At 44.8% G+C, this 10,297-nt stretch overlaps 1 protein-coding gene across 1 annotated transcript; it reads left to right on the top strand.

The window, feature by feature from the left end:
• The first annotated feature begins 328 nt into the window (after nucleotides 1-328).
• olfch1 (olfactory receptor C family, h1) lies at nucleotides 329-4,512 on the top strand. The gene is made up of 6 exons (XM_067419848.1): nucleotides 329-531; nucleotides 762-1,050; nucleotides 1,145-1,954; nucleotides 2,032-2,259; nucleotides 2,360-2,483; nucleotides 3,602-4,512. The coding sequence occupies exons 1-6, from the start codon at nucleotides 329-331 to the stop codon at nucleotides 4,510-4,512; spliced, it is 2,565 nt and encodes an 854-aa protein (XP_067275949.1).
• The last annotated feature ends 5,785 nt before the right edge of the window (nucleotides 4,513-10,297 follow it).

Genomic DNA, 10,297 nt, shown 5'->3' with positions numbered 1-10,297 from the left:
TCATGTTTCTTATAAAACTCTTTTTAAAATCCCCGCAAAAACGTCCAGTGTCAGTTGTCACACAGCTGCTATGGCCATTTAACAACACTCGGTTCAGTGTTGCCAAGTCTGGAGTTGGGCTGCTTTAACACTGTTGCTGTGGTGACTGGTGGGCTGATAACTGGATATCGTGACACATTAAGGTTTGTTATATACATAAAATAAAAATAAATAAAAAACCACATGATTACATTACTTTATTCTGTGCTCATGATGAGTGTGACAACTGACACTATATAAACAAACGCATCATCATCAGAAGAGTAAAGGAGGGCCCAGAGTCTTTGTGATGGTTGTCCTTGGGTTCTTGCTGCTCTGCAGCATTATAACAGTGGGGGGAAAGGCTATCTGTAGTATTATAGGGCAACCAGAGTACCCTCTGCTGTCCAAAGATGGAGACATTATCATCGGAGGAGCTTTTTCAATTCACAGCAAAATACATTTGGAAATGCCATTATTTACCGAAAAACCACATCGTCTATTGTGCACAAGGTTTGCAAATTCTCTGTTTCTATTTTATTAATTTAACAGTGTAAATATATATGACCTATATAATTTATTTTATTTTATAAAATAAGACAATAGATAATATTTCCAATATGACAAACTTTCAACCTTACTACAAAATCTATAACTCTCTCTCTCTCTCTCTCTCTCTGCATATATATATATATATATATATATATATATATATATATATATATATATATATATATATATAGCCTTAATTTGAGAGAATTTCGCTTTGCTCAGACAATGATCTTTGCCATTGAGGAAATTAACAGCAATCAGAGATTACTGCCAAACATTTCGATTGGATACCAAATATTTGACAGCTGTGGTTCCACATTAGCCTCTATGAGGTCAACAATGGCTCTGATAAATGGGCAGGAGTTGACTGCAGAACAGACCTGCTCTGGAAAAACAGCAGTAAAAGCAATTATTGGAGAATCTGAGTCTTCCTCGACCATTGTACTATCCAGAGCAACAGGACCCTTCAAGATTCCTGTGGTGAAATGAATATACATAAATGTGTCTTACTGTAAGTTATATGATGAAACAAATAAATATATTTCCTGTTACTTTTATCTGTTCTGTTTGACAGATTAGTCATTTTGCTACCTGTGCCTGTCTGAGCGACAGAAGACAGTTTCCTTCTTTCTTCAGGACTATTCCCAGTGATTACTACCAGAGCAGAGCACTGGCTCAGCTAGTCAAACACTTCGGCTGGACATGGGTTGGAGCAGTAAGAAGTGATAATGACTATGGAAACAATGGCATGGCAACCTTTGTAGAGGTAGCTGAGAGAGAAGGAGTATGCATTGAATATTCAGAGGCCATATTGAGGACAAATTCTAAAGAGAAGACTGCTAAGGTTGTTGAAGTAATAAAAAAGGGCACTGCTAAAGTTCTTGTGGCATTTTTGGCACAGGGTGAGATGGATGTGTTACTGGAGGAAATTATCAGGCAAAATGTAACTGGGCTACAGTGGGTAGGCAGTGAATCCTGGATAACAGCAAGATACTTGAAAACTGAAAAAGTTCTTGGTGGAGCTGTTGGTTTTACAATTAACAAGTCAACAATTCCAGGGCTAAAAGAATTTCTACTCAAGGTTAATCCAACTCAGAACCCTTCAAATGCTCTTTTGGTGGAATTTTGGGAGACGACATTTGGATGCTGTCTCTCTTCAACAAACTGTTCTAATGCTCAGTATAAGTTGTGTGATGGATCTGAAAACCTGAGTAATGTGAGTAATGCGTTCACAGATGTATCTGAACTGCGGATTTCAAATAATGTCTACAAGGCAGTCTATGCAATAGCTTATGCACTTCATAACACAATAGCTTGCAAAACCTCAAACAGTTCACCTGAAAACATAACATGTGGAAATAAGGATTTAATGCTTTCCAGCCAAGTAAGTAAATCTTGGAATTAAATATTTTTGTTTTTATTATTATTACCACATTTTAAGAGTGTTTTAAATGTTAACAGGTACTGCATTCCCTACAAAATGTGAAATTCACAATGGCCTCAGGTCAGAAAGTATACTTTGACCAAAATGGAGATCCTACAGCAAGATATGAACTAATAAACTGGCAGAAAAATGAAGCAGGAGAAACAAATTTTATCACTGTAGGACACTATGATGCCTCACTACCAAGTGAACAGCAGTTTGTCATGAATTCTGTCAATATAATTTGGGAAGGAGACAGTTACACGGTATGTACAAAATAACATTAGTATGTGGAGTGCCTGATATATGTTTAAAAATAAGTGCAACAAAGTAAGAATGTGTAAACATTCTTAAATGTTTAAACAGAAACCAAGCTCAGTGTGCAGTGAGAGATGCCAACCAGGTTTTCGACAAGCGGTGATCAAAGGGAGACCAGTGTGTTGCTTTGAATGCTTGCAGTGCCCTTCTGGAGAAATTAGCAACACTACTGGTGAGATGACCAGCACTTTAATACAAAGAGATATAAACAATTTTAATGTGCAAATAAAAGACACATACATACAAGGATGTACATATGCACTTCTATGTACAATGCTATATATATATATATATATATATATATATATATATATATATATATATATATATATATATATATATACATATATATATATAGATAGATAGATAGATAGATAGATAGATAGATAGATAGATAGATAGATAGATAGATAGTACAGGCCAAAATGTAGGACGCATTACTATTTGTAAAGTTTTTGAAAGAAATGTATTCTGCTCATCAAGCCTGCATTTATTTGATCATTTTGAGAAAAAAAAAATAATATAGTGATATATTATTACAATTTAAAATATTTGGTTTTCAATTTATTGTACTTTAAATTATCATTTATTTCTGTGATTCAAAGCTGAATTTTCAGGATTGTTACTGCAGTCTTCAATGTCACATGTGACATCAGTCTATCACATGATCCTTCAGAAATCATTCTAATATTCTGATTTATTATTGGAGTGTTGGAAACAGTTCTGCTGCCTAATATATTTGATGAATTAAAGGTTCAATATTCAAAATAACAACATTTTCAAATAATATAAATCTCCTTTACTATCAATTTTTTATCAATTTATCACATCCTTGCTGAATAAAATGATTGATTTATTTCAAAAAAAGAAAGAAAAAAAATGACTGACCCCAAATTACTGACCAGTAGAGTATATTGTTGTTACAAAATATTTATTTTTTTAAAACATTTGCTTTTTCTGCTTTTTTCTTTCTTTTTTTTTACTTTTTATTCATCAAATTATTATAAAAAAGTATCACAGAAAAAATATTAAGCAGCAGAACTGTGTCCAACTTTGAAAATGAATCATCATATTAGAATGACTTCTGAAGGATCATGTGACACTGAAGACTGGAGGAATGATACTGAAAATTCAGCTTTGCATCGCAGAAAAATATGATCATTTAGAGTATAATAAACTGAAATCAATTATTTTACTTTGTAATAATATATCACAATATTACATATATATACACCACATTATGCTGCATGTATGAGGAAAAATATTCTATGCTCTATTTGTCTTTTTTAGATTCTCCTGAATGCATCAGATGTCCTTTAGAGTACTGGTCAAACGAAAACCACAGTATGTGTGTTCTGAAGAAGGTGGAATTCCTTTCATTTGAGGAAAACATGGGAATACTTTTGACTGCATTCTCATTAACCGGGGTGTCTTTAACGATAGCAGTTGCACTGGTGTTTTACAACTTCATAGACACACCACTTGTGAAGGCAAGCAATGTAGAGCTGAGTTTCCTGCTTCTCTTCTCATTGTCTCTGTGTTTTCTCTGTTCACTTACTTTTATTGGTCGGCCCACTGAGTGGTCCTGTATGTTGCGTCACACAGCTTTCGGGATCACGTTTGCCCTTTGTATGTCTTGTGTTCTGACAAGGACAGTAGCAGTAGTAATGGCCTTCAAGGCCACAGTGCCTGGATCAAGTGTTCCTCAGTGTTCATTGCCCTTACAAAGAATTAGTGTTTTCTGCTGTACTTTTTTTCAGGTAATAATATGTACCCTGTGGCTGGTATTAGCCCCCCCAATGCCATATAAAAATATGACTCATTCATTAGATAAAATAATACTTGAATGTGATCTAGGTTCAGCTATAGGTTTCTGGGCTGTACTGATTTATATTGGGTTGCTCTCTGTTCTATGTTTCATTTTGGCTTTTCTGGCTCGAAAGCTGCCAGATAACTTCAATGAAGCCAAATTCATCACATTCAGTATGCTAATTTTTTGTGCTGTTTGGATCACATTTATTCCAGCTTATGTCAGTTCTCCTGGAAAATTCACGGTGGCTGTGGAGATATTTGCCATCTTAGCTTCTAGTTTTGGTTTGTTATTCTGTATATTTACACCAAAGTGCTATATTATCGTACTTAAGCCAGATCAAAATACAAGGAAACATATCATGGGTAAAACCCATAATAAATCACAATAAATTTGTATCCACTTTTTTTTTAAAGCAATTTACCACAGAGCCTTAACCTTTTCAGACTTTATTTTATTTTACATAGCAAAAAAATAAAAATAAAACTACTTGCTTGATATTTGCTTTTATTCAATTAAAAAAATATCTAAAAAGCGAAAGTGAATTTATATGCTAGCCCCCAACATTTGCACGTATAAAAGAGCAGTTTTTCCATTCAAAAAGAGCAACACGGTTTGACCCTGCTTCTTTTTCAAGATGTCATTCAAACCGTGTGTTTCTGGGTGCGGTCGCTTCTTGTCCCCGCTTGGCGGTCACGTTCGTTGTCTCACGTTTTTGGGTGGTCAGCACGCTGAGGCCACGTTCGTGGAGGAGTCATGTTCCCACTGCGGGAATATGACCATCGCAGTGCTTAGGTCCAGACTCCAATACCTCAAGGCAGGTGGAGCACCTTTGCGCATCCCCCAGTCTTGCGGCCCTTCTGCGCCTAAGCAGAGGGCTGCTACTCTGGCTGATGACATGGGTGGGGACCTGAGGGTGACGGTCAGGGCAAACCCGACGGGTCAGATGGCTCCTCGGGCCCCTCCACTGTGCCGGTGGAGTTTCCGGAAGGGCGTGCTGACCTCTCGCGCGGAGTGCCAGTCGTCACTTTCAGGGCTCTGGTGGAAGACAGAATGTCGGTCGCAGCATCACATGCCAATCTCCAATTGGCTCGTTTTTACACACTCAAAGTAGATAGGTCTCTGAGATCAGATCCCAATTTGTCGGTCTAAGTCCGATGTACGTCTCTGTTCCCTTCTTCAGGGAACGAGGGTTACATACGTAACCAAGTAATAATAATAATAATAATAATAATAATAATAATAGACTTTATTTATAACACACTTTTCATTACGAAGAATCTCAAAGTGCAACAAAGAGAAAAAAAATAACAAATAAATCTATAACAAGTACAAATACAGAATAATACAAACAATCAACCAACACAAAAAAAAACTGAACAGAAACAGAGCCGATGGCGAACAGAAAACAGAGCTGATTGTGAACAGAAAACAGAGCTGATGGTGAACAGAAACAGCCGCTGGCCTCCAGACATGGTGGAAGTCTCTGTAAGCTCCAGTACACTGTGGTCCACTTTATGTATTACATTTCTCCCAGCGCTAGAGGCTCTGTTGTCACATATTCAAAATTCGGCAGTGTCCTGATGACGTCGTCGAGGCATGACAGCTGAAGACCAGATGATGGGTCTTCATGACGATTCAGACAATGGGGATCGCCGCAGCACAAAGCAGGAGGCAAACAAAGCTCTCCGGGCACTTCTGTGGACTCACCGGGGTCGGCGCAGAAGTCCAAGCCGTTCCACGGCCGCAATGCAAGATGGATCAGCGACGCAGCCAAGACTCAGCAGCCAAGAACCGGAACATCCCAACGCCACGCCGGACGCTGATGACGCTAGCCCGGTGCAAACTTCAGCCACTATGCAGTTCAAGCCAGAGGGAGACCACCAGTGAGCAGAGAGAGAAGGTAGAGCAGCCGCAGCAAGCAACATGAAATGTCCTTCAAACCAGAAGCAACCTCAACAATTCAAACGTAAACATCAGAGAAGCAGTGGAAAACGGCAAACAACGTCCTCTCAGTAGCTGCCAGCAATCAGCAACAGTCCCAATTGTAGCTCTGACTATTAGACTAGTCACAAACATAATAAAATAAAATAAAATCTAAACCTAATAGTACAGTTAACATGATTTGTGGGTTGAGAAGCGGCAAACAGACAACGCCAGTGTCCTCTCCCCCACGTTGCCATGAAATGGAGATTGCTGAAATGCAGCTTACTTGTTTATTGGTGCTTTCAGATCATCCGTACGCGCGAGAGAGAGAGCGTGCATATGGTTGCCAGATTGGATATGATTAGGTAAAACACCGGATAGTATACGTGTTCTTTTCACAGAAAAGCTCTGTTTGGAGGATTTAAATGACTGAAATCGTCTCGGTTACGTATGTAACCCTCGTTCCCTGAGGAGGGAACGGAGACGTAACGTCAGTGACTAACGAATGGGGGTTTCGCCTAGAAGCCAATCATCTTCGAGATCTTAGAAAACGCCCAATGGCAGTGCCAATGCCATGGGCATGCGAAATTTGCATGCGTAACTCCGCCTACCCACCTGGGTATATAAGGAAGTAGCTGGCATGAATCGCATTATGTTACCTGCTGAGGAGCCAAGACAACTCTCGGCCGTTCCAGCGGTACAGCTGAAGTGGCAGCGGGACGTTACGTCTCCGTTCCCTCCTCAGGGAACAAGGGTTACATACGTAACCGAGACGTTCCCTTTCGTTCAGTCACTCCGATGTAACGTCAGTGACTGACGAATGGGGGTCCCAATGCAATAACGCCACTCGGCTGTCTTCCAGTGCCCTGCGCAAGCGTGAGAACCCTGATGCAAGTTAGGACAGTCAAAGGCCTCTACTTAACGCAGGAATACTAAGGTACACTGGGAGGCATATTCCGGGAGGAGATATGTGCTAAGATGCCTACCCGTAGGGAGGACTTAGGAATACACGTATGACCCGGGGGGCTGCATACGGAAGATCACTGGGGTACCAGCCGCAGGTGGATTTTTAACCCCAGGGGTGGCAAGGTTGCCAAGGGAATACACCTGCTCAGGGAGGCTTACGGTGGAAATACACATGTGGGGGTCGCCGGAGGGGAACTATGCACATGGGGAACCTGGCCAGACACGAGTGTCTGGCCTAAGGGCAGACTTACTGGCGTCGGCGTCGTCAGTGCTGGAGGAGCTCAGGGCTCTCGGGGAGCTCACCTGAGAATAATATTGCACGTATCCAGTCCGTGGAGTGGAATGGCGAGCAAGCGAAGACACCTGAGCCAATCCTTACCGGCCACTAGTAGAGGCGAGTACATAGTCGGATACAGGCTCCACTCGGAGGTTATAGAACCTGGTGAATGTGTTTGGTGTCGTCCAGCCTGCAGCTCTGCAGATGTCTGTCAGCGGAGCGCCATGTGCTAAAGCCCAAGAGGAGGCCACACTCCGAGTGGAATGGGCCCTGACCCCAAGGGGACATGGACGTTCCTGCTGCTGGTAAGCCAAAACAATGGTGTCCACTACCCAGTGAGAAGGCCTTTGCTTTGAGAGAGCCTTCCCTTTCAGCTCACCTTCCCTTCCCTTTCAGCCCACCATAACAGACAAAGAGCTGGTCTGAGGTCCTGAAACACTGCGTCCTGTCTACGTAAGCGCGAAGGGCGCGTACTGGACAGAGCGATGCCAAGGCTGGGTCTGCCTCCTCCAAAGGCAGCGCTTGCAGGTTCACCACCTGGTCTCTGAACGGAGTGGTGGGAACCTTGGGCACATATCCAGGCCGGGGTCTCAGGATCACTTGAGAGTCAGCCGGCCCGAATTCCAGGAACGCTTCGTCAACCGAAAATGCCTGCAGGTCCCCTACCCTCTTGATGGAGGCCAATGCGGTCAGGAGCGCTGTCTTCATAGACAAGAACTTAACATCTACTGACCGCAAAGGCTCAAATGGGGCCCTCTGCAGAGCACTTAGAACTACTGAGAGGTCCCAAGAGGGTACGAGAGGAGCACGAGGAGGATGTAGTCTCCTCGCACCCCTCAGGAACCTGATGACCAGGTCGTGCTTACTTACCGTTTTCCCGTCCAAGAGGTCATGATAGGCGGCGATAGCGGCCACATAAACCTTCAGGGTGGATGGAGACAGCCTTCGATCCAACCCTTCCTGGAGGAAGAGAGCACAGACCCGATTGGGCATTTCCAGGGGTCTTCTTGGCGAGAAGAGCACCAATTGACGAAGAGGTTCCACTTCAACGCATAGGCCTGTCTCGTGGACTCGGCCCGAGTGGAAGTGATGGTAGCCACCACCAAAGACACGTGGAGGTTCCAAAGATCGGGACGCGGGTGCCACAGGGTGCCCCGTCTCTGAGAGAGTAGGTCCTGTCTCAGAGGAATCGGCCAGGGAGGGGCTGTCTCAAGGAGAACTAGTTCTGGGAACCAGGTCCAGCCGTGCCAGTACGGGGCGACCAAGATGACCTGCTCCTTGTCCTCCCTGACCTTGCACAGAACACGTGCAAGAAGGCTCACTGGGGGAAACGCATACTTGCGTAGGCCCTGCGGCCAGCTGTGCGCCAGTGCATCCGTGCCGAGCGTGCCCTCGGTCAGGGAATAGTACAGGCTGCAATGGGACGAGTCGTAGGAGGCAACAGATCTACCTGTGCGTCCCCGAACTGATCCCATACAGCTGGACCGACTGGGGATGGAGTCTCCACTCCCCAGGGATTGACTGAAACCGTGAGAGCTCGTCGGCTGCACGGTTCAGGATCCCTGGGATATGGACAGCACGAAGGGACCTCAGGCGCTTCTGACTCCATAAAACGAGATGGCGGGCGAGTTGAGACATGCGGCGGGAGCGTAGACCGCCCTGGTGGTTGATGTACGCTACTACGGCCGTGTTGTCTGATCTGACCAGAACGTGTTGGCCCTTGCTGCCTGAGGGGCGCAAGGGCTGCCTCGACAATCTTCGTGAAGACGCGAGGGGACAGAGCTAGCCCGAATGGTAGTACGGCATACTGATATGCCCGCTCTTCGAACGCAAACCGTAGGAACGGTCTGTGTCGAGGAAGGATGGACACATGGACGTACGCGTCCTTCAGGTCGATCGCTGCAAACCAATCGCATGGACGAACGCATTCAAAAAGGCGTTTCGCAGTCAACACCCTGAACGGAAGCCTGTACAGGGATCGGTTCAGGACGCGAAGGTCTCCCGGACCGCGTGCACTCCTCATGCATCTCGGGAGCGAAATGGCATTGGGGGCGGGGCCCGCAGCTGTCGGGTGCCACCTCCAAAAACCAATCGTCCAACCGCGAGCACTCGTGACAGGGTGGAGATTCACACCAGCCCGAGGCTCGCGGCTGCCCGAGATAACATGGCTGTCAACTCTAGGTCAGATTCTACAGTGCTACCACACCCGGAGGCAGAGCTTAGCCGAATCGTCATCCCCAAAGGACTCTAGCCCACCTTGAGATGCGGCAATCGACCTCTCGCCGCTATCTGGAGTATGAACGAAACGAACGGGGCGTCAGCAGACGGTCCCGCTGCTTCAGTCCAACACTCACTGGGAGCGATGTGCAAGAGGGCGGGAGTGGCCCGAGGAATGATCGTCGGGGTTCTTAATACCACAGCACCGCCCTCAGGTCACCCTAAAGAGGGGACTCTCTCTCTTTACAGAGATCATTGAGTCTCGACCACAACATCGCGATGGTCATGTTCCCACAGAGGGAACACAGCACATCCACAAACACTGTCCGAACGTGCTGGGCCCAAACACGTTGAGCAGTGAATGCGTCCCAAAGACAGCGACAGATATCGACCGCACCCGGAAGTGCGCGGGCAACCCGTCTTGAAAAAGACGTGCCACACGCAAGCTCTTTTTGTGAGAGGAAGCTCTGCAGAGTGCCGAAGCACCCAGGGAAAACACACACAGCTGTTGCAGATCACTGCACAGATCAGCAGGCAGGCAATGTGAGATCGCTGGAATGCGCCGTTACACCAACACCCTGGAGAACCGCTCGTCTCGAAGACTGAAGAGAGGACTTCAGAATTCAGGCTTGCCGGAGTGAAGAGATGCTCTTGGCTCCGAAGCAGAAACATAATGCGATTCATGCCAGCTACTTCCTTATATACCCAGGTGGGTAGGCGGAGTTACGCATGCAAATTTCGCATGCCCATGGCATTGGCACTGCCATTGGGCGTTTTCTAAGATCTCGAA

The sequence above is a fragment of the Pseudorasbora parva genome, chromosome 16 (genome assembly GCF_024679245.1).
Source record: "Pseudorasbora parva isolate DD20220531a chromosome 16, ASM2467924v1, whole genome shotgun sequence".
Lineage (NCBI taxonomy): Eukaryota > Metazoa > Chordata > Actinopteri > Cypriniformes > Gobionidae > Pseudorasbora > Pseudorasbora parva.
The sequence above is the reverse complement of the archived record's forward strand: the minus strand, read 5'-3'. Positions and strand labels throughout refer to the sequence as shown.

What these genes read in the sequence shown, in the direction of transcription:
- olfch1 (XM_067419848.1), top strand. Translation starts at nt 329, where the DNA reads ATGGTTGTCCTTGGGTTCTTGCTGCTCTGCAGCATTATAACAGTGGGG. An exon ending in ATTTAATGCTTTCCAGCCAA is followed by an intron (nt 1,955 to 2,031) that starts GTAAGTAAATCT and finishes AAATGTTAACAG; the next exon opens with GTACTGCATTCCCTACAAAA. An exon ending in AGAAATTAGCAACACTACTG is followed by an intron (nt 2,484 to 3,601) that starts GTGAGATGACCA and finishes TGTCTTTTTTAG; the next exon opens with ATTCTCCTGAATGCATCAGA.